General features: G+C 39.2%; 1 protein-coding gene across 1 annotated transcript in view; it reads right to left on the bottom strand.

The window, feature by feature from the left end:
* Positions 1–389: 389 nt before the first annotated feature.
* Positions 390–24,648, bottom strand: part of ST18 (ST18 C2H2C-type zinc finger transcription factor) — a 67,829-nt gene continuing 43,570 nt past the window's right edge. Inside the window, exons 10-20 of the mRNA XM_075747097.1 lie at positions 24,207–24,452; positions 17,991–18,106; positions 15,086–15,148; positions 14,199–14,267; positions 9,036–9,098; positions 8,860–8,940; positions 7,582–7,803; positions 5,410–5,498; positions 3,830–3,933; positions 1,362–1,505; positions 390–660 (exon numbers count right to left, since the gene is read on the bottom strand). Of these exons, the coding sequence (XP_075603212.1) occupies positions 520–660; positions 1,362–1,505; positions 3,830–3,933; positions 5,410–5,498; positions 7,582–7,803; positions 8,860–8,940; positions 9,036–9,098; positions 14,199–14,267; positions 15,086–15,148; positions 17,991–18,106; positions 24,207–24,452 (1,338 nt within the window). The 3' untranslated portion in view covers positions 390–519. The remainder of the gene's footprint in view (positions 661–1,361; positions 1,506–3,829; positions 3,934–5,409; positions 5,499–7,581; positions 7,804–8,859; positions 8,941–9,035; positions 9,099–14,198; positions 14,268–15,085; positions 15,149–17,990; positions 18,107–24,206; positions 24,453–24,648) is intronic.

The following is a 24,648-nucleotide window of genomic DNA, read 5'->3' as shown; positions in this document are numbered from 1 at the left end:
CAGTCATTTGTTACTTTCATAGGTTTTTTTTTTCTTCCTGTACAAACCCAGCAAGTTTTTTTTTTTTTTTAATTTACAGTATAACTTTCAGTCTATTTAAAATCCCATTGGAAAATAAATTAATAAACACATTTGTAAAAATATGGCAGGCCGCAAAAATGCTGTTAAAAGATAAAAAAAACAACTCTTTGATTAGAAATAAATAAAAAATATAAAAAATAGTCGCACACACTTTTTACATTCACTTTACAAAAACTGAGTGCAAAAGAAGAAAAAAAAAAGGAATTGTACTGAAATAAATACAATATACTAACAGAGTGCATTGCTGTTAATACAAATAGTCTGTTGTGTTTTATTCTTTTTTTTTTTTTTATGTCAGCTGGGAAAAAATTAGTGCAATGTTGCAATTGTAAATGCAGCATGGCAACCTACACCCCTTAGCAGTACATGAACTCCTAACAGATCCATCTGGAGTTTACTGCTGTTAAGTAATTTCTGTTGCCCAGCAGCTTTCACATCCTACACATGGATGCCCTTCACTGCCTGTTTGATACTTTCCAGCAGAGCTTTGCATTCGGGGGAATAGTCCCGTTCCAGATTGCTGTACATGTCTGTGAGTGTATTTACATATGCTTCGAAATTCTGCTCACTGATTGGCCCCTAAATGAAGACAAAACAGATTATAATTGTAGGAGAGAAAATTAAGGCCAAAAAACCCCAAACACCCAACCCCAAAGCATGGAAAAGCAGCGATATGGCAACTGGGGAGAAGCCGTAAACAGGGCAGCCATCCAAATTAATGGAGGGGTTCTAGAAATGAAGGGAGTTGCATGTGCTGGGGGAACCACACGGTCTCCAAGCAAGAAAAAGGGGTTATTATATATTTTCACCAGTGTAACTTGCTTTTTTATTGTGGCCTGTTTGGCTCTGGGCTTGTGGCTGACATCCCTGTAACTGCCCAGCGGCACTCTTGAGATTGGGAAAGGGGACCGCGACTCTGGAGGCCCAGGTACCTTCGTGGATTTGGCCTGTGTTTGCAAGTCAGACATCAAGGATGTGGAGTTTTTGAGAAGGTAGAGCTCTGTTGGCTCCAGACCAATCGCCTGTATGAAACAGGTTGAAGTTTCGATCTAGGAGCAGAGTAAATAAGGATTCTCGGTGTGAAGTTTTCACTCTTTGTGCAGGGTGGACATTCAGATAGGGAGGGACGAGGGGAAAACCTCTGCAAAGTAAATTAGGCTAAAAGAGCTCTCTACTAATGCAGCTCCAGTGCTTCTGCTGGTCCCTGAGCTTGCTCATCTGCTTCAAGTGCTGGCAAAACACTCCCAAAGAAGGTGCGAACCTGCTGGCTGTGGTCTTACCATCTGTGGAAGCTGAATGTCAGCGAGGCTGGAGATGAGGGCTTGGCTTAAGCCAGCTAACTCCTTCAACAGGCTCTCGTTGTTCTGCTCTATGAGTTTGTTCTCTTCTTCTATTGTTTTCAAATTGCTCTCCATAGATGTGATCTAAAAGACACAGGTGGACACAAACACACAGACAGACAGACCCTTGGCAGCGTTGTAAGTGCAGTTTGAACCCAAAACGGCAGCCAAGTGATTGTAAGAGGGGCCACAATGGATCTGAAATTCAGATATGTTTTTTTTAAGGATAGACATGACTTCTCCACAGAATATTCAGAGCAAGGAAGAGGTTGTATTTGCTCTGAACCAATGGACTTTGCTGCTTGTTCACGGAGAAACCTTGTGGCAGTGAGGCACTGGAGGGTGCCCCGTGACAGGAGGGGGGAATTGAGCTTGGGGGGGGAGGTCAGTGTGGAGCTGGGATGGAGAGTGTGGCCGCAGGGCTGGTGGAGGGAAGAAAGAGGCTGATGTTTACATTGCTGTCCTACTCTTACAGCATCCCTGCTGATCGGCCACAATAGCAAGGGCACGGGTATTAGCTGTTGTGCTACTTTCCAGCCCCGCTCCTGGGTGGAGGGTAGAGCTGTGGGCTGGCTGGGATTAGCGACAGGGCTGGCGCTGGAAACAATAAGAGAAAAATAGAGTGGAGAGGAAATCAAGAGGTTGAGCACTCAACGATCATCGCAAAGATGATCGCCGACCAGCAGAATGGAAACGAGGGTTTTGGAAAAAGCAGGAAAAAGCATCAAAGGTAGCAAAATTGTGTCTTTTTAGCATAAGAGCACTGGGAATATACTTAGCTCTGAGGGCTTGTATGTCAAAAGCAGTGCTGAAAAAAAGAAGGCAGCAATGGCAGGGCCTGGTTCCCTGCTGCCCAGCTCCTGTCCCCGCAGCGGGGCAGGGCAGAACCAAGGGCTGCTACCCCTGTGCCTGGCCATGGCTCCGCAAGGCACAGAGCGATGGAGTCACGTCCACAGCTGGTATCCCACCCGCTCCTCGTTAGGGTGCACATCTCGGCACTGCTTAAATGTCTCTTGCTGTGGCCACTTTAATGCCTTCCTCACGCACCGTCACACATCAAAGCTGACCCCAAGGGAAGGAACCCCTTTTTGCCTGCCTGCGATCCACTACAACCTCTCCTCTGGAAGGTGCTCACAGCAGCCTAACCCCTGTCCGGGCTAGATTAAAAGGAGCTAGAGCAAGCCATGGAGGTGACATGTTGCTTCAGCTGTAGTTCAGTTCAGGCCTTGCTGGTCAGACTGCCTTCGCCAGGGAGCAAGTCCAAGGAGGAGAAATCTGACTGCATAAATTGGGCGGTCCCTGTGCAAACAGCACAGTGATCACCAGAGAGAACCGCAATAAGTGTCCTGAGACACTGACCCCCACCCCCCGTCACTGCAGTGCAATTTGGGATGGACATCCCCACAGCCTTTGCAGTGTGAAGCCGGATCATTTCGATCCAGCACAGGTGGCATGAACTTCTCCCTTATTTAGACCATACACGCAGTGGTTATTACATAAACAGCATGAATCAACACTGTGCATTCCAGTGTGGCATAAATACAGAGGGGTACGGTTACACTCGGTTTGGTTTAGATCAGTTTAGACTTGTATTCAGTTCCCAGATCTCATTTAGAAACCTTTTTCTGAAACTAAAATTATTTCCTAAAATATTGAGCAAGCTTCTGCTCTTGCTTTTACCCAGTCTGCCCAGGTGAACTCCCAGGTGCATATAGGAGTCTCTGTAGGGATGAACATATTCAGCTCACTCCATAGAACCACTATCAGCATCTTAAAGCAAATTTAATCTCTCCAGTGTACAAAAGAATGAAAGAGAATTACTTTTTTCCATAGCTCCTGTCAAACTCCTTTGCTACACAGATTAGCAAAAGGCATCCATTCTTCACCAGGTGTTGCCTGGAGGCAAAATTCAAACTATTTGAGTAACTGACAGTGGGTGAACTGAACTAGAGAGATTTTCCTACGTACACATAAGAACAAAGTCTACTCACATTAAGAGCTAGAGTGTGCTGGTAAGAGGTAATATCCTCCCTAAAAAAAGAGAGTCATGGGATTCTGCACAGTTTGGTCAACAGAGGTTTGGTCAACAAAGGAAAATGAATGTTCTGTTTGGTAAATATGACTTTTCTGCTTGCCAAGATTAGCTCCAAACTGCCCTGAATTTGTCATTCACCAGATCTTTAAGACAATACCCACGAATCTGCTGCTTATTTATAGAAAACAAACAAACAAAAACTTTACAAAAAAGCATGTAGGATTTTGGTACTTTTAAGTGCCGCAGAGTGATGGCAAAACAAGTGCACAGGAGACTAGCTGTGTTTAAACATAGCATTTAAACAGCATTTAATTTATTTATTGTCCTTAAACATAGCATAAGAAAAGGTAAAGCTTTCATGTTGATGTCATACCTGGGTTTGAAGTTTCATCATGTCAGCTTCAATTTTAAGATTGGATTCATTCAGTTCTTTTATTTCCTCATCCAAGTGTCTGATTTCTTCATCACTCTCAATACCTACAAATAGTTGAAAATACCAATATCAGATTTAAAGTCTCCACATGTAAATGGATGTATGAGTAACAAGCTGCATTAACTGCTACTGAACAAGAGGAAGATAATAAGCTTTTGATCAAATGATTGATCCTTAAATTGCCTCTTACTTTGCTTTTACTGTCAAAATTGTTTCCTAGCTATAAAACGTCTGTATAAGCTGAAACATAGAAGGGGTTTTCTGAGCCTTTTTGTTTCACAATTATTTTTTTTTCCAGTGCAACATGCAACTATAAGCTGGAGGGTGCAGAAAGGAAAAATTGCACAGAAAGAGGAAAGTTTATCATAAAACATGAAGGGGTGTTTACAATGTTTTGTTTTGGTTTAGAAGAGACATAACAGCAACCCTTCTTTTGCAGGGAACACCCTAGGGTAACATCTCCATTAGTTTAATTGCTGACTTCAGTAAGCTCATCTGTACCTGCCTCTGATCTTGCAAGAAGTTCTGAGGGCAAATCTCTGTGCAGAATAACTTCAAGAAGCACAGCCTTAGTTACATGTGATGAATAGTGAAAAATTAAATAACAGCAAAAGGCAAATTTTCAGGACGCTAACAAGCAGTACAGAAAAAAAACAAACAGGAAGGAAGATTTTTACATCCCCACAAGTCAGATAGCAAAGAAAAAAAACTTCAGGTCTTTAATGAAAGCCTTGTCCTGAAACATACTGAGCAGCTACAGCGGCTGGCAGTACATGTCCCTCTTTCTGCTTAGTATCACTCTGAGACCAACTCTGCCGAGAGATTTGTGCCGCTGTGGTTCCTGCTTTAAAACCTGGGGCCCTGAACGGAGTCTGCTGGGGAGCCAGCATGGGAAATCTGGAAGCAGCAGTCCCTGCCCCAGTGAAAACATGGACACATGGAAGCAAACAGTAACACAACCGTTTTGCTCAGCAGTTGGAGGCGTAAAGCCCAAGTTCCCTGAATCCTGGCTCAATGCCCAACTTCCTAAAGCATGTATAAGAAAGGAGGCTCCTACATATTTCCCCCGTAAGTATTTGGTATTTGTTCCTTTTCACTTGGATTAGTAAAATTGTCCAAGTACTGCACAGAACTAAACCATGTAACATTTAGAGAGAGGAGTCAATTTCTGCACACAATATTTATCCCTTCTTACCTTAGTCATCAGAGCTAAGTCCTCCTGATCTGTAACTAATAATTTATTAGTAATAACAATATTGAAAGCATCTCCAAATAAAAAAAAATAAATGCTCTGAGACAAGACGAGAGCATACCCTCAAAGTCAAGTTATCATGATGTAAATGAGAATAATTTTATAATCTCTCATGCGAAGATTTTTGTTATTCAAGATTTGTTATTGCTAGAGACAACTGAAAGGAGTGAGAATTAATGCCAGAATGGCAGAAAGGGGCACAAGTATAAATGGGAGTCAGGGCCCTTCTATCTAAATAAATGTCATCATCTTTTACAAATCTCCTTACCACCACTTGCTTTAAGCTTGATAGTCATTAATTCTTCCGAAATTTTGCCCTTTTTTATGGCTTGTGCATTCAGAGGACACCCAGACAGGCTGAAACAGATAGGAAAAAAAAACATTAGCACCCACTTGAAAATGGCAACAATCCTTTCAAGCAATATTATCATGCACTTGGACAGACCTCTGTACCTAAGGTCACATCAGTATCTCCATTATAGCATAGCTTCGGGGAATGACATAACTCATAAAGAGCCATTTAACTGTATATTCCAGCTTGAAAATTGGCACAGAAATCTCAACCTATAAGTAAACAACTCTTAAGCATATTTCAAAATAGTCAAAATAGCAGTGGCAGTGACTGTTAAGTTATGTGAAGATGCATTTACAGAATTCTTGAAGTTCCAATGCTTATAAATAAAAACTCTGTATTGTTTTTATTGAGGTCTTGTGCTCCAGAGAAGAGGGGCAGTATGGTCCTTTAAAAAGGCAAGTTTACTATCTTAAAAAAAATAAATAAATTGTTAATGGGATAATTTCCATGGTGCACAACTATTGTACCATTGTGTTGATACATAATAATGATCAATACAATAATAATTCTGGATATACCCTATGGACTGTAATAGCTTTTTTTGAATGGTTCTATTATATAGTCAGTTTGCTTTTTAACCACTGTTCACATTAAATTACATTTTGCTATTTCAAAGCTTACAATTTCATCAACTGGTAATTATCTGAGGCAATTTTTATAGCCCACTAAAGGGCTAAGATGAATTGCACTGTCTTAATACTATCTTTATAAATAACAAAGAAGAAATACCCATATGCTGAAGAACTGGCAGAAGGATTTGTATTCCCATGTAGCCAAGTAAGGAGCGAAGGAAAATTTTTGTTCCACAGGAAAATGGTTGATTTTGGTGTGTAAAAATTAAAACCAAAAATCCTAACAGACATGGTGTTTCCACATGGGGGGGGGGGGGGGGGGAAGTGCTTTTGTAGGTTAAAGTTAGCTTCACACTGACTTAGCTAAAAAAGCTATATGGGGAAAGATGCTAGTTCTCCAGTCCTAAAATGCTGTTTAGTATCTCTGCCCAGAGCAGATAACTAGCTGAAAGGATGTCTCAAAGCCATTGGTTACTTGTTAGATTTCAAATGTCCTAGGAAAGGATATCATATCACATCACAAAGCTATATTTACTACCTCATTTTAACTAACAAGATCCTGAGTGTGATCCAGCACTATGGAGGACAGAAATCATCTGTAGTTTTGAGTTGTAACCAGCTAACATACTATTTATGTTATTTGCTTAATTAGCCCCAATTTACAGTAGTGCCCTAATGCAAAAGATTTTAACATGGGATAGAGTTAGGATAACACTGGACTGTGACTGAATTTGTTCAAGTCACCTTGGACATTCTTAAATTGGAGAAGTTGGTTCAGAGCATTAAAAAGAAACCAAAGAAGGTTCAAAATATAGACGTAATTCCTATTACAGACAGAAGACCAAAATTTGCCAGGTATTAATTCAGATTCTATGGCCAGATTCTTTGAGTAATATTGATTGAATGTGATCAAATTACACTAGTGCTTTGTCAGAGATATATAAAATTGTAGTGTTTATTGTTACTGGTTATATGTGAGATTCCTGCTTTGTGAGGATAGTTTTCTTTGTAAGATTGTTATAACTTCAAACTTGTGTAACCCATATGGGTTCTACATGTTTACTTTTTTGTGTGGTTCTAGCTATATAAATACAAAGTTTATGAAAACAGCTTTTCCACTAGTAGAAAAATGAAATGAATGCAGCCATTGCTTTTGCTAAACCTTTTCTGGTGACATTTCAATGATACTTGCATTGTCCGTAAAAGATATACAGATACAACTCTATAGTTGCCTAGGAAAGAACTCTGTTATATTTTAAACCATGTAGAAACTGTGCTAATCTGAAAAAAAAGACCTTGGAAAATCACACTGCAATGGGAACATAGGAAAAAGAGTAACAAGTCCATCCTAACTCCCTGAAAGTTACTCTGATCATACTACTTGAGCTGCAATGTAAACTATGTTGTTACTTAAAAGCCTTCAGCACAATTTATTCAGACTGTAACCTCACATGTTGCCAATTCAACAGTGGAATGTAAAGGAAAAATAAAGAGAGAAAACACAAAGTTATACCTTCTGTGGGTGACAAAAACATTATTAACATGACCCAGCCCGTTGCAGCCTGGCAAAGGACAGTGTGGCAGCTCTTGTTTGTTCAGTTTCCAGGATAGTGAAGACCCATTGACAGGACTCTCCTTCTGTCTCTTGGCAGCCAAAGGACAACCAGAAGCAGTGCGATGAGAAGTGTATTTACCTGATATGTGACCTTGGCCATCACAGCCTATCACTGGACATCTACAGAAACACAGCAAAAAAAACCCCTGTTTTCACTGGAGAGAGCAGGCGAAGACAGTGTCAAGAAAGTCTGAGAAAATAATTCCAGCTGCCCCGTGCCAATTTGCATTGACGCAGTAAGACTCAGTTCCCGGAGGCGCACTGTACCTGAGCATCCAATTCACGGCAAGCTGAGTTATGGGGGGGTTCAGCTGATCTTAAGATTAGGCAATTTAAAATACAGTCATACAACCTAAGAAACTAAAGCATTAATTTAGATAGTATTTTACCAGAAAAGAAAATTGAAATTCTATTACAGGCAATAAATCACACTTCTACAAGTGTGTGGAAAGTCAAAATGCTCTCCTCTCTATTGAGGTTTCTGGCAGGAAGCAGGAGGTGTGTTCCTGTACCTGGAAAACCCGTATCATGTCATGCAAATACTTGCAAAGAGAGGTTTGGGACATCTTTGCACTGCTCTGTCAGTGTTATGCAGCCTCTCATATATCATTAGCAAGTATTAAGTACAACATTGTATGCAACTAGATCTTCATATCGTTATTCTGGCAGTTATCATTTATTGATTTTAATGGAATGTGCGTTCAAGTCAGGAGTGTAGTGAATCTCTACTGAGTTTCCAGTTTTCACTTTAAGTGAAATTTTAGTTTATTTTTAGAGGAAAGACATGAGACATATATTTAAGTTCTCTGGGACACATTTTTAAGGTGTCACTCTGATTTAATTAGTTGACATGTTAATATTTCACTACAGGCAGAAATAATTTGTTTTCCTTCATTTTGCCAATTTTTCCAACCAAGCGGCACTTTCATAGCACTGTTTAAAATAATTGGACCAATGCAAGCAGATATAGCAATCTTTCCTCACTGTTCAAGCTGCAAGGTGATGGAGTCCACCAGCTTTGCTAAAAGCAGAAACACTTGGTTTAGCTCCAGCTCTAGGCCATATTCTCATGTGGCTCATATTAATTGGGGCATCTCCTATGATGCCTCAAGTCCTGAGCCCTTACTGGCTTTTTTCCCCCCTTCACTGGTGGGAGATGTCTGCTTTTGTACTCACTTAAGTTCAGGGTCTTCTTTTTCTTCCTTGGTAGGAGTCACTTTGATACCTCCTTTCCTGGCACGAGGACAACCAGATAAGCTGAAAGAAGCACACAGAATAAAAGCCATCTCTTTCTGCTGCTGCTTGCCGAGAACCCGGAGCGCTGCAGCCCCATGTGATGGAACGGATTTTACCTTCTGTGGGATGCATAGTTCCCCGTCACGTGGCCAGAGCCGTCGCAGCCAGGTGTCGGGCACCTATGGAATAATACAGGGAGCTTACAAAATACGGCTTCAAAGGCACACAGTAAGAACCTGTACCTTCTGCCTTTTGTTTTTCTTGGAAGAAAGAACTACAGAGATTTTGTTAAATAATTAAAACTGATTCTTGCTGATTTTTTTTTTTTTTTAAATGAGCAGGCTCTTTTTTTTTCCCCTTCTTTTATAAGAAAGTTTTACTAAGGATTGTGAAATGTATTGCATATGATGTGTAGATTTAATAATTAGTTTATAACATTGTTTGCACCAAACATTTTTCCTTGTACTGGATCAACATTACAAAAAAAACCCAACCCCAAAACCAGTTTGATATAGATCTATTTGTAAATTTACTGTTATATGTTTGTTTGCTATTCTTCTGACGTTTTCAGGTTCAGATATAAATAAGCACTTTGCCAGTATTTACTCAAGGGAAATGGAAGCACAGAAGCAGTTTTACTTTGGGGCATCAATAGATGATAGCTAGAATTTTAATTTAATAATTTGTATATTCTAGCACTGTAAGTATACAACAGGACCATATCTTTCTAGCACTAGATTCAATTGGGTATTCAGCTTGGCAATTGGATTATGTTTATGTCTCATAGTTAAGGGGTTTCTCTGTGTGTGTGTGCAACAAACAAGCTTTTTCAAGTATGAACATTTAATACTAAAAAGTCCATACAATGCAAGGAAATAAACCTGCCTGTTACTGTGGTTTTGCCAGCAGTCTGGGAGTGTGGGCTTCTTGCTGCTGGTTGCACATGAAGAATGTGCTCAAAAGCCTGCTAGAGTCAGTAGCTCCTAGCCAGTGACTTCTGTGGGGTTTGGAGCAGGACCTTACTGGTAGCACCTTCCATCTCAGAAGATCAGATTTTTTTTATCTATTTGAGGGTATTGTATTTCTTGTGTGGGTTTTTGTTTAGGTTTTGTTTGGGTTTTTTTGTTTTTTTGTTTTTGTTTTTGTTTTAAAAGAAGAGAAACACACCTCAGCACACAAAGAAGCACAAGCAAAATATTTACCTTTAGAAGATGTGCCAGCCATTTCTATATTTCTCTGTTATACAGCACAAAGTTCTTATGCTAAGCATCCCTAAGGGCCTTTTGAATGCTATGATTTTTACAGAGTATCAGAATTACAGAAGGAGTTGTGCCAAATAATCTCGTACTGAACAATTAAGGAAACTTGCATTGTTCAATACTCTCTTAAGGGTCTCAGTTGTTAGCAAACCTTTCCTGAGGTGAGGAGATGGGTCATTTAATGTGGTCATTGGTAAGCTGCCATGGAAAACACATACAAATATAATTGTTATATGTGAGCCTGCAGGTGTATCTCTTCACAGATTATTTAAAACTATTTTTCTGTGAACAATTAATTTGTCAAAAATGTGATTTCCTTTGGACATGACCAAATTTATTCACTGATTCAAGTAGAATTCAGCAAATAATTTCAACTGAAGAAAGGGGAGACTTTTTTTTTTTTTTAAGATAATGTCAAAACATTTCATGATGACATTTGCTGAACAAAATATTTTGGCAGAATGACATGCCTCACACTGACAGCAAAGGTAGAGGTGTGGGTTGCAGTGTGCCAGATACGCTCAACTGTGTAGAGCTAAATGTTGACCTGTCTGAGTGTGGGACAAGGACTGGGCACAATGTCATGTGGAGCAGGCAGCAAGGGCAGATGTCTGGAGAGTGTGAATGCTCACAAGTAAATCCAGAACACCTGCCAAATACTATGGGTATTAATTTTGGCTACTTGTTTTATCAGATGATCACAGATGGAAGAGCTGTCTGCATAGACTGGATGTGGATTTTAATTCAGTAAGAGCTCTTTGTGGGAGACATTCAGATGGAGCTATGGACTTAAAAAAGACACCGAACTAAATTTAAATCTCCCCATCTGTATTTACCACTTCTGGCAGCAGTCAGATTTCACTATCAGATTAGAGACCAAGGTATTCTTGAGGTCATTAAAGATTTGAGGCTGAGATATTATCAATACTAATGATATTATAAGATGATATTTCAGGTGGACTACTGACAAAGTAGTAAGAAGCATCACTAGAAAGACTCCTAAGCTTTACCACTGGGTTGGATTTTCCAAATATTGGTTATATCTTTGTATGGATTGTGAAATTCCACAACACAAGATACACCAACAATGTGTTGCCTTACAGTCAGTAATACTGTGGATCTCCATCAGCTTTTAACTGGCTAATGAGTTTGGACTGGCACCCCAGGTTAGGGAGTCATCCTCTGTTTTGGATTCCTGTGCAGAGCCAAGAAAACCAGATTTACAGTGGACAGCCAGAGGCCTCAGGAGCTCAAGCTAGAAGATGTCAACTCTCAAGTGGGTGTCGGTTACAGATTATTTTACAATTCATCAAGTTTGTTTTCCAAGAACAAATCTCCCAGTGATTAAACACAGAAATTCTTACAACTGTGCATTGAGTTCATGCTATTTTGTTCCCTTCTCCAAGAGGGTTGCTGTGTCTTTAGGTAAATGAACTGCAACTTCACCTAAAATTGATACACTGAGCTGCAGATCTAGGAGCATTTCTGGTACGGTTACACCCTGGAAAAGTCACAGAGATGGTTGGGTAAGAACCTTAGTTCAGGCAAACCCACAGAGGTCAGCTGAGGACACTATTGACTGAAATATGTCAGGCTGCCTATGGAATATGGATCAGATCAATGTGTTGTGTGAAACCTATCTAGAAGAACTGCTAGAATGTCTTAAAATTGACCTAAATTATAACCACTGAAACAACTTGTCTAAGGATAGGACTGACTACCTATTCCTTAAAGATTCTGAACTGTAAGTAAATATCTTTCTGAAGTACACTTATAAAATTATTTAAGGCTTGATAAGCAGCTCTTCGGTGAAATAGGATAATCAGTCATAATTCACCCTTATAGCCCTAAAAATCTATGAGTCATCATCAACTTTAGTATGTTTTAATTTGACCACCACAGATTGCTCTGTGCAAGCAAGAATCTTCAGATAAATTTCTTGAATCTAACTCAGAGGCTCACTTTCTGAACAGATCTTCCTTATTTCCGAACTGTAGATCACATGGAAGCCTTGTATCTTTGCTGGCTTAGAGTTTCATAATTAAAGCCAAAATCATATCTTGATTCTGGCAAATTAAACATGAAAAACATTTGGAAAAAATACACAGCTTTTTCATATTCATGCCTAAGTACATGAGGGTACTTTCATGGCCTGATTCTACAAGCATTTATGCCCTCTGCTCACATAGCAATAGTAAAATTAACTATTGATATCACTGTGCTATACCAGTGCAGGCAAAATTGCAGTTTTGGCGCATGATTTCATTTAGCCAACACTTATCAAAAACAGAGATTTGTTTAAAATTTCACCTGAACAATGTTTGCAAGAAGCTAAAATAAGGTGGTACATTTGTGGAAAATAATTTTATTTAGCCCTTTTTCCTTTTGCAAATTGTCTGTGAACAGATTTTGATTTTTGCTCTTTTTCTAGTTATTTGAAATTAAATGCTAAGTGCGTTATGCAACATATTTCTGTCTGTGAAATGTTCATGAACTTTGACTTTGTCTTTCACAACTCACTTATTATACAAGGCGTACAGTGTGCAGTTTGTCATTTAAGTCATATGCTGTTGCTCCTCTTTCCTTATGGCATGACCAAAACTCTAGAAGCTTTAGTGGAAAAATAACCATATTGGTATGCAAATTTCCTTATTCACACATGAATATGAGGGGGGGTGCTGCATGAGGAGTAACTATTCAAAATATTTGTGTGAGTGTCTATGTATGGCAGAAAGCCAACAAAAGCAGGGACAAATATATATGACTCAGCAAATGATTTCAAATTTGTCAGCATTTTCACAAGTCAGTTCTTTTCTTCTTGTGCTGCTCTTTTTAAATCAAACTAAACCTAAATTTATACCTTTAAGACTCCAAGATGGGAAAACTGAAGCATTTTGCCAGCGTGTCAGTTTACCTACGGGATTTGGGGATTGCTTTGAACAGTTGTCCATATAAATGGCCTTTCTTGGCCATTTTGCTGCATCTCCAGCAGGTTCAACTCCATAGCTGCCATCAGTTTAGTATTTTGTTTATAACTCAAGTTGTCAGACTAGAAGATGTGACCACTAACATTTGATCTGAAGAAACTAACTAACTTGTGACTAAACACTGAGTCAAGCCTAAATGTAGTCACTCCTACTATTAATACCATTAGAAAAGCATAACAGTGCCGTGATCAGACTTTATTTGCTTCTATCTGGACTAGGGATGAACCCAAAGGACAGAAAGGACAGTCACAGGATTCTCCCCTTTTTGCACGCATTCATGAGTTTTTCCAAGCCATCTATTATGGGATCCAATTTACAAGTTGCAGAGGGAAAGCTATGAAAGAACTCTAATTATCCTTTCCTCTTCCCCACATCCTTATTGACAAAGCCAATTCAATAACTAGATGACTGGTTGCCAGTGCCTCTCTTGACTACAGATTTTTGAAATATTCATATGTCCCTATACATCTGTCTATATAGCAGAGCCTGCACAGTCCTTTTGTAAGTGACATTTCGTGGTGAGAATTATGCCAGCACAAAATCATATGACTTGATGTCTGCTTCAGTGACATTAAACGCATAGTATATGGTAGTGAATGATAAAAAATGATTTGCAGGAGTTCTGGTCTCATTTTTAGATTTATTCTGACTAGATTTATTTGTAACTGAATAGTTCTAATTTATTCTAACTGGATCAGACTGAGTTATTTGCCAGATCAGTCTTACATGTTAGATATTTTCTATTTCTTTCTGATTCAGAAATACTATGAGAGCAGCATCTCTTCTAGTGTTTACAATTTTTCCCCCCAGGTCCTGGTTAATTCATGAAAATGAAGGAGTACAAAAATGAAAACAGACAAATGGAGAAAAGTAAACTCTATTTCACTCAAAAGCTTTCAATCCAATTCACTTCAAGTTTTGGACAAAGGTTTGATATAGGTCAGAGCAATTCAAACAAACAACTGCATTAACGTAGGGAACATATTAATCAAAGATAAATAACAATAACATTTGTGCTATTATGAATACTTACTTAAGCTCCTGAGAGTTAGCAGCCATAAGGGACTTTAATGTCTTGTCAGCTAATGGGCACCCAGAAACACTGAAAAAAATCCGATGTGAAATGTTTTACTAAAACAGAACTTTTTTTTGTTTGGTTTTTTTTGTTTGTTTGTTTGTTTGTTTTTTCCTAAAACAGCAACCTCCAAACACTCTATGACTTATAATGGGAAAAAAGATGTCCTCAAATATTTGCTTTTGGCAAAGGAGGAGCAGCCAATATCAGGCCATAGTTCTTAAATTACTGGAAAGATATACGGTTAGGGCCAAAGGTTTCTAAGCCCCTGTAAAGCTTTGCATGGGGAGGCAGTGGTACTCAGAGTACTCCTTTATGTTGCCTACATGAAGGGCAGGTAGAGCATCTGGTCCACATCGCTGGTAAAAGGCAGAATCTGCTTCCATCCTGCTCCCAAAAGGAAAGGCAGGAAATTATTGTCTCAACCCCTAGGTTGACAGTAGGCTATTCTGAGGAAAATATTTAGCATCCTCAGATTATGTTAGCAGATCTATGAAGTTCAAAGCCATTCTGAGAGATATCTGCAGAAACCTCATTTAAAATCTCATGCACCAGCATCTGTAAGAAGTGTGCTTTTATGCTTAGGGAAATGCAAACTTTACTAAAAGACTTATCTATGGGTCTCAGCTAAGACATACAGCTCCAGGAGTAAGCATATGCTGCTTAACTCCATCAGGCCTTCACAGAATATAACAAAACCAGGAAAAAACAGCCACATTTCCACATAGATAATTTTTTGCAAATTTCTTTTGAATATGTACCCATGGCTAACATAACAATATTCAAAGATGACAATAGCTACAAGTAGCTCTATTTCCTGCTTTAGGCTTCCTGTTGTTTCTTACCTGCGGTGTGAGGCATAGTTTCCTGTTACATGACCGCTGCCATCACATCCGGGAGTAGGACAGCTATGCAAAGGAGATGCAATGAGAAATTAGAGTAAGTATAATACACCCCATAGCTCACCCTACCCTGCAATGAGTTACGTAATGATCCTCAGGGCAATCACTTTCATCATTGCACATCTCAACAATATCATGACACTGCGGAAAACTAGCAAACTTACATGGCACTTCCAGTTTTCAATTGTTACTTGAAGCATAGATGGAAAAAAACTTTTCCTATTTCCACCATGCAAATGAGTCAAAACCTTGTTATTTTATCTATGTAATGTGAAACGACTACACTTTGCTCAGATTTTTCGGTTACAACTTGGATTTCTTAAAAGAACAGTTTCATTACTGGTACCAAATTTTGACAGCAATTCATAAATGTTAGGGCTAGGTTTCTGATCTGACCTCCTGTATAATACAGGCCAGAGAACAGTAATAGACAAAATATTTTCCTCGAATTCTGACTAAATTAAGGCGCCTTCTTTGGAAACACATCCAATCTTTATTTGCTGACATAAGTGATAAATGGTTGCTTACAAAACAGAAAGCACGTCAAGCTCACACAGCTGAAGTTCAGAATGAGCACAAAAGTTTCCCAAGATATTTCTCAGCTGAACTGAGAAGGGGTACAAAGGTGATGTACATTTAGCGGAAGAGATATGTTGATTTTATGCCAAGAGATGGAGGTATGTTTGAGCCGGAAAAGATGCTATAGCTTCTGTATTTCCTCAGCCCTTCTTCAGTCATAACACTGAGCTCATTTATCAAATTGGGATACAGTCCTCTGCAAGAAGGCAAAGATATCAAGAAGTGCAATTTGTGCAAGGAAGGGGAAGGGTAGGTAAATTAAGTATGACTTTCGACACTATTTTAAAACACTGTAACACCAACCCTTCAGAGTCACCTTATAAAGGGCTGTGTTTCTTTCACTGGGCACATGGGTAAGAAGGGCAAGCAGAAGCCGTACAAAACCTTTCAGCTAGTGCTCCATACTAATGAACAAGGGGTAACTGAGACCCTCACCTGGCTATTGTCTCTGAGCTGGCAGAGTGCTAGGAAGTTTTTCAAATCTGTAAAAAAGCCTTAGGAAGACATCAACCTCATTTTCACGACCCATTTCAACCTGAGCAATGCAGTTATGAGCAAGAGAATTAACGTGGAAAAATAGAAAGCACATACACAATAGTTCACTGCAACTGAGCTAACCATGTCAGAAAATTTTTCTCTGCAAGTGCTTATGTCATTTTAAAAACTTCCTCATGATGGAGCCACCTGTATTGAATTGTTCTGTACAAGTTCTGAGTTCAACGGGATCATAGAAATGCAGTCTGATCCCTATATTACCTATAGAGTCTTCTGATCAATTAAAACTATTTCTTATTTAATTTTCAGGACAGGTACATTTTAGATACTTATTTCTCTTTGAAAATAATGCAGTAAAACCACTGTAAGCTGATCATTGCCCTAGTAAATACTCTGGGTATTATTATTATTTAGGAGAGCAGAAAAGTATTTTACAGACATCTCAAAACAGGTCAATATCACAAAGGAATAAATATTACAAAAGAAAAGCCATTAGTCTTCAGCAAATAAACTCGCCGTGATTTTTGTATGCATTTGTTTCAGAAGAGGCGAAACAAACCTGACCTGTAGCAATTTAGGTCATGAACTACAACTGCAGATATAATGTGGTGGGCAGACAGCATACAGACTGCACAGCATGAGGGGAAAGAATTGTTCTTCACAGCAGCTTGCCCCAGGGAAATGTAAATTCTAGAGACAGAGGCGGATCTAACTGCTTCATTGCCACTGAGTCTGGGGAGCAGGACACAAGGTGACGGGATGCGACTCATTCATTTATGGGTGAGCCTGCAGTGATACATTATGGACTATCATCACTAAGCGATACGGAGTGCACTTGCCTGGAGAGACCTACTCTGGTTTGGGACAGAAAGAAAAGTGCTATAAATGATTGCTAAGTCCTAGTTAGCTATTACAGTGAAAACACTGTATTGATATCAAAATGGTGTTGATGTGAATCCAAAGGGGGTTTGTGAAGAGCATAGATGAGGTTTTAAAACATGACTAGTGTTATGAGCTGGTTGGGACAATTTTACTGAACAATTCTAAACTGAAATAGGCTGTTTAACATTTAAGATTTAACATATTTTCTTTGCAGTTTTAGATAGTAAAGTTTTGGAACTTAAGACAGAGCAAGTGAGACTCTGTACTTGGGAAAAGAGAGTATTAGCCTGTTCTCCCAGAGTGTGAATTTGTGCATCCACTGGATTTTCAGCAGGACCAACTAACTAACTCTGCTTTAAAGGAAGAAGACGAAGGACTTAAACACAGATTTCCTACAGATTGGAAAACCATGGGGCAGTTCCTGTCTAGTGTTTCATCTTTTTATGAACTTTGCATGTTTCCTATCTGAGAAATCTCGAGCACTTCTATGCAAGCTTTCAACAGTGGATCTATAACAATGAATGTCCAAATAAAGTTTATTTAATCATGGAAGCATCAGCACAGCCAGTCTGTAGCACACTACAAAACTGTGTGTTTTGTAGAAGGAGCTGTTGCCCATTTGTCACCTACCTGAGGAATAAGGAGTGTTACCCAGTATAACATTAGGCATGAATCTGTCCAGCCCCACGGGCCTATCCTGGCTTGTCTCAGCTCCAAACCTCATGTCTACCCGGTTGCACACCCACACCAGGGAGCTAACTACCTGCACCGAACAGTCATGCAAAGTGTCCCTGCTCAGCTCCTGCAAAACTACTCCAGAACAGCACTCAAAACAACGGCGTAGTCAGTCTTTACCAGGGCAGGGGAAAACGTGGCATTTTTTGTGACTCACGTGATGAGTTCCTTTTTGAGATCTCTTGAATGGAGCTTGGGTTTAGGACTTGGTATGGAGACATCTCCTGGATACTTCTTTTCCTCCATGTTTTCCAGAGAGCTCACTGGATCTTTCTGAAATATTAAATGAGAATGTGACAAAAAGTTTCTCTCTTCAAGGCCTTCCATATATTCAACAAATAACTTGCTGTGGCAAGATGAGAACCTCTTGGAAAACATTAAAAAAAAAGTCTTAAGAAACGATGGGGAGAAATGAAGAAAGTTTAGTACATTGCAGTTTCAGGTTCTCATAGGTAGACTTTTAAAAATGTTGTGAAAGTATTTCTGAAGGCAGATGCTGGTTTAAGCCATACGTAGGGGAAATAGGGTTTCTATTTATAAAATGATGATAAAGGCCAAAGAAAAATACACAGCTAAAATAAAAGTAGTTGTTGAATATGTAGAGCCAAACAAGACTTTGGCAAGTATGTTCTTGTTTTTTCTGTGCAAGTACATCGCTGAGTTTTGTATACAGTTGAAGTGAGTACCATTGTACTGTGAATTACAAAATTGAAATTGTAGATTAAAAGTCCTATTTTACATAAACATGTACATGCAAAGCTTTTTAGATCTGTAGAATGGAATGACTTGTTATCTTATTCAAAGAGCAGATTCTTGTTAAAATAAAAATCATAAAACCAAAACCACTTTGAAATTTTTTTCATTGCAGGCTGCTAAGGGTAGTTCTTTATTTCTACTATCTGTAGAGTAAAGTCACACTGCTACAGTGCTGCTTGATGGATGGTATGGACCATGACCATTCACTCCCTTGGGAAGGCATTTTGGAAATTTGGAGTACTGAAAGGAAATTACATTTTTGTTTTCTGAAAAGTCCTCTTTGATCTCTTCAAAACAGCTTAGTTTATACTGTTTTGAGAACTAATGCCTTCAACTATTATTATTTTAATGAAAGATAAGTATTTCCTTTCTGGAGGGATGTTCTGTGGCTATTGTATCATTCAAGAATTCTTCAAAGCCCATAGTATCAATTACTAAATCTCTGTTAAGCCCTTCAAGTTTTGTGACTCCGTTCCAATACGCAGGTAGGTATTGCCCAGAGATTACCGTCTGTAGGAGAAGAAACCGCTGCCTGTGGTTGAGAGGAGAAGCTCCCAGCTCCTGCTAAACTCGCGGGGTTGGTGCCATAGATGCTCTGGGCTTGTGCAGCTGACGCACGTGCCAGGACAGAGGGGCAGGGATGTCTGCAGAGCTGTTAACGCAGAGCGGAGGGCTGAGGAGAATCTGGACTGAAAATGGAGATTCTGCCTAATGGGACTTGTAAGCTCTGCGGGGGTGTTTCTTCTGATAAAGCTTCCATATGGTCCTCAATTCTGGCAGCTCATCTTTGCCTGTTTGGAGACTGGATCCTCAATATGACTTCCTTCTGCTTTCTGGTACTGGCTACCTACTGCCTACTGAAACTCACACTACACATACATATAGAAACTATGCCATATTATTGCTATATCAATTACTACTGATTTTTGCAACCACATTTGTGGGGTTAGTTTGTCTCGGAATAATCTCATCTGCTACAAATATAGTAAGCAAAAATACATATATTCATCTTTTCTAAACACTCTTTCATAGTAATTATCCAGTAATTATTTTAAATTAAAAAAAAAAAAAGCAAAAAAAAAAAAAAACAAACCCTGATATATTTTAGGCTTTTAGAATTTTACTTCTAAAGGAAAACTCAGATAAGGAGTAATAAAGAAAATGAAAACCAATGATAGGTACTGTTAAAATGTTAATACAGAAATAATAAATAGCTGAAAGTCCTCCAAACATGGAAATGAAAATGCTAAAAAACAGAAGAGGAAAAATGAATGCCAACTTTGTTCAAGATTCAAGGAACCTCAAAGACTGTTTTCCAACATTGAGTTAAATCCTGGTTCTAGTGGCACCTGGGTGTGTTTTTGCCACTGCAATCTGCAAAATGGGGATTCTAGTTCCTGACTCTCTCTGTCCAGAAATTCTCACCTGATTTTCTTATATAAACATAAATGCCATCTCCTACAGGGATCATCACCAGTGTTAATCACTATAAAATCAAAAGCTCCAAAAAGAAGCAACAAAATGGCTGACCCTTTGTTGCCAGCTGCAAGGGGTCAGATGTCAAAATAACTTCAAAAACACACAGGTAAGGTGGTTTCCATTTAATGTAATGGAGGTTGAAGAAAGCTGGCTTATCAGTTGTCTGTCAGCTAACTCTGATAGGCTGCATCTTTATCACTGAACTGAGGACCAATGTTGTGTTTCTAAAAATTTAGTGCATGCCTTGACTGGATCCTGACTGTATCAGGACCAGGTACACATCGGCCTCCTCCACTTCTTGTCTAAGTGCCAACTGAGAGGAGCATGGAGTAGAGGGTGGTGGTGAGACCACTCTGGCACTCCCCTGGGATCCTGAGCTGTGTGATGTACCTCAGGAGGCACCTGCAGCAAACAAGAGTAGCTGCAATTGTTCATGCTGCAGGGTTTATTAATATTTTCATATATATAGCTTGTGGTTTTTATCTCAAATGAAAGATATCTCTTGATCTTTTGCTGGTGATGGACCAGAAACTTGTGTATGTGAGGTATTCATCATGTCACTGTGTGATACCTGCTGCACAGAGAGGGCTGATTGAGAATTATGTATATCAAGGCTTGACAAAATACTACAGCATTGCAGTTCACAGCTTCATTTAATGATGTTTCACTGAATCATTTAACAAAAATAAGACTGCAAGATGAAGGTTGACATGAGTACATCTGCAACCACCAGTATAACTGGTACCAGAGGGTTTAGAATTGCATTATTTTCATTTTCTATCTATCTTTGAAATAATTCAATTTTTTTCAAATCTTTATTGTGAATTTTGTGAATTTACTTATTCAGATTCGTAATTTTTTAAACCAATAGCTACATACACATACACGCATACACAAACACAGTTTCATAGTAACTGCTCTTTGGAAGAAGACAAAAAAAGAGAAAAAAATCTAATAACGACCACAGTGGGAATACAGCTTGTTTCCTAGTTAACTTCCATTGGTATATCTCCCAGGAATGAGGGAGACGTATGTACATTTAAACAGGTGATTTCTCCAGTGTTGTCTTAGCGCCTTGTGGAACACTTGGTATTATTCAAGCAGCATGACAACTTCGGTTGTATAGAAGCTGCTAACGGAAGACTGTGCAAGGGGAATGCAGGCAGAAGAATACTGAAACTCTGCCTTTCTAGGACCTTACATCAGTACATGTGGCCCAAAAGGGGCTGCATCTGTATGAAACGAGTATGTCAGACCTAAGGACCAAATATTTTTTGTTCCTCAGCATTTAGGACTGAGCACAGAGCATCATGCCTTGGCTTGTGTGCTTCTCCAGTGGTTTAGTTTTAGAGGGAGAGATAGTCCTTTGGGAAAACACCTTTAGCACTTCCCACTTTTTTGGTCTGTTAGCTGATGATTGTCACAGATAGTCAAGTCCAACCATATGCATAATTTTTCCTTTCCCATTTGAATGGATTTATAACTAAATGCTATTAAAATTCTCAAGAATTCCAGACTAAAAGGAAAATCAGAACCAGCCCAATCAGTCCAAACACTACTATTTTCTGCAAAAAGCATGTGTGTATTCACGCATGCACACTGCAAAAAGCAAGCAAGCAATGAAACTCCATTAATGTACAGATGGAAGTTTATATTGATTTCAGCAAAGACCAGAACATAATGGTAACATGAATAACAGATAATAGCATCTGGCACTTTTAACATTTTTAAGCCCTGAAATCTTTGGAGAACTGACAGTTGAACTAACTGACAGCTCTAGTTATTTCTCGGTGCTTTCCTTTTGGAGAGATTTTGAGCTTTTTCCAAATTCAGAATTTTTTTTTAAGGGGGCATCTGGACAGGCTATTTCGCTGAGAGAGAGAGAGACAATATTTTCTGGAAATTACCACCAAAATTAAGCAACTGTTGTGCATATGAACCAGATAACAATGAATTAGAAATAGATATAATCAGTCATTTTCTTTGCATGAGGATAACTGTCAGTCTTCAATGTGCAAAACAGAGCCTCTGGCCCTGAGATCACTGGACATGTCAGCACTCCCTGGGATGGCAAAAGCTCACAGCAGAGGTCTGGGGCCAGATCCTTGATTCTGCACAGTGTCAAAGCACCGAGCGCAAGGGTCAAGAGTTCCTGAACGCAGATCTTTATGTCCTATCAAATAGTCTGCTGATGCCTCCAGCTCCCTGTAAGGGAGAGGGAAGCAGCCAGCCACCCACTGGGGCCTTCCAAAAGTCGAGCAGGCACTGAGGAGGACGCGGAGGTGGCCCTTTCGCTGAGCTTCGGTGGCAGCAGGGAGGAGGAGCGGCAGGAGAGGCCCCTTGCCAAGTCTGCATCACCGATTGATCCCCTGCAGCGAGGCGGTCCTCTCAAAGCTGGATGTGCTAGCACAACATGCGGCATGAACGGGGAAGAGCCCGAGACCTCAGCCTACCGCCTCGTGTCAAACCCACTCCAAAAGCCTGATACAGGGATTGTGCTCTCGTTGGTGAGGTGAGGAGCATTATCAGCCCCACAGAGGTGACTGCAAACTGCTCTTCAAGACAACCCAGCCTCCAAGAAATGATCCACTGTGGTGCAAACTATCTCAGAGCTATCATTATGACTTTACGCAGTGCTGACAGATTTTTTTTCTTCACATCTTTTATTTCCAGGTGTTTTTAGAATTGGAGGCCTGGATCCCCTAACCTCAACCCTAAATAGATTTACCACTGTCTATGTCCTCTTGAAGTGACAGTTTTCATATTTGAGCAAAAGGTAATTTTGTAATAAATATAATGTTCAAATGCTATTATTTGATATATAAAACCAAAGAGGGAGAAAATGTATTTGAAGCTGAATAAATACTCCAAATTGGGACATCTTTTTTTGTGCTTCAGAAAGCTATCACTCAGGCTCATCTATGTTAATTACCAAGATTTTATCTAATTAGCCTTTAAAGGTGCTGATGGTCCCTTCCTGATTTAAGAAAAATGCAAGCAATCCATACTCTGACAGCCAGGCTTAAGAGGAAAAAAAAAATAAAACCAAACTTGCCAGCAAAAATAGAAGACTAGGAAAGAAAAACAAAGAAAGGAGACCATGATGCCTTGTTGTCAAGATAGGATAAATAAACATGAAAGAGTAAAACAGAAACAAAACAAAAATCAAGACAATTATCAGCTTGGAAGTGGCAATCTGGAAGGTTAGCCATAAAAGTTGGAAAGTTACTAAATAAAAATATTTGCTGAAATTTTAGTTGCTCACCTTTATTCCTGCAATTGCATTTTCAGTTTTGGGCTTTTCCATTTCCTAGGAAAGGTTGAAAATGGAAGACACCTGTACATACTCACTTAGTTTTTCTATGCTGTATCATTATGGGATAAAATAAAAAAAAATATTACAGCTGGTGGAAATTGTGCTACTTGTAACCAAAACCTTCAGGAATTCTTAAAAGTTCTTAACAAGGAATTTCTTATTTCTGAGTTTATGCTCTCAGACTGACTTCTGGACCACTAGACTCACTTGTGAGATCTAAGGCTCAGTGACAGAGATTTCTTGAAGTATGTTAAATGTAAAATAAAAGAGTTTCCACCAAAAGAATATTGCAGGCAAGGGTCTAAGTATATGTTTAAGTACTTAGATAATGAGTTATCTAGAATTACAAAGAGTTGGTATGGAAAAAAATACCTTACGTTTCAGCATGAAAAAAATGTTGGGTTTTTATTTTGGGTTTTTTGGATTTTTTGGGGTTTTTTTTGAGTGATGCCCAGGTCATTTGGGTGTATGATGTTCTACAGGACTGATCCATTAGGAAGAAAATTAAAAAACAACAAACTTCTCTAATTGTGAATAGCTTTGATTTCCTTATCTGAGAGACTTATGGGCATTCACAACCCATACTGAAATCAACAGCTGTTGTTTCAACCTCTGAAAGTGGGGTCTGAAAGCAAGATTTTTCAAAGTGAGTATTGATTTTTTTATGCCACATCCGAGAGGGCATTAACACCAACTCAGTGTTCACAAACCTCTACCTGTGCGAATTGATTCCCTTTAAACTGCACTGGATTGGTCATCTCAAAGACCATCATATGGCCACTCATCAAAGGGAAGAAGTCACTCAGAAACTGAAAAAAATACCTCTTTTTCTTCTTCTTTCCTGATATGGGTCTTGCTGTAGTTGATTGGTGCATCCCAGCCTTCCTGTTCACAAAGAGCCTGGTAGAAGGCTGCGTTTACGAGGATGCTGCTTGTTTTGAAAGGAGAAGAGGAAGGAGTGGGAAGTGCTGTGCTGGACGAAGTGAGAGGCATAACTTTGTCTTGGCTTCGGTTCTTTTTCATGCTCAGATCCAGAGTGCCATTTTCATCCACTTCTATCTCAGCTCCCTGACATGGAACAGGAAACAGAGACATGTTTGGCTGTGGACATGGTGAGGTTGCAACATAACCATGTGGTGCTTTTAAAGGATAAATATAAATGCATGCTTTTATTTAAATTTATCTGAATCTAAAACCAGCTTTTCGATTTATACCAGTTAATGTCCAACTCTTAGGCAGACTTAAGAGTAGCTTCAGTAATGGT

Source organism: Balearica regulorum, chromosome 2 (assembly GCF_011004875.1).
Source record: "Balearica regulorum gibbericeps isolate bBalReg1 chromosome 2, bBalReg1.pri, whole genome shotgun sequence".
Lineage (NCBI taxonomy): Eukaryota > Metazoa > Chordata > Aves > Gruiformes > Gruidae > Balearica > Balearica regulorum.
This window is presented reverse-complemented; position numbering and strand designations above follow the sequence as displayed.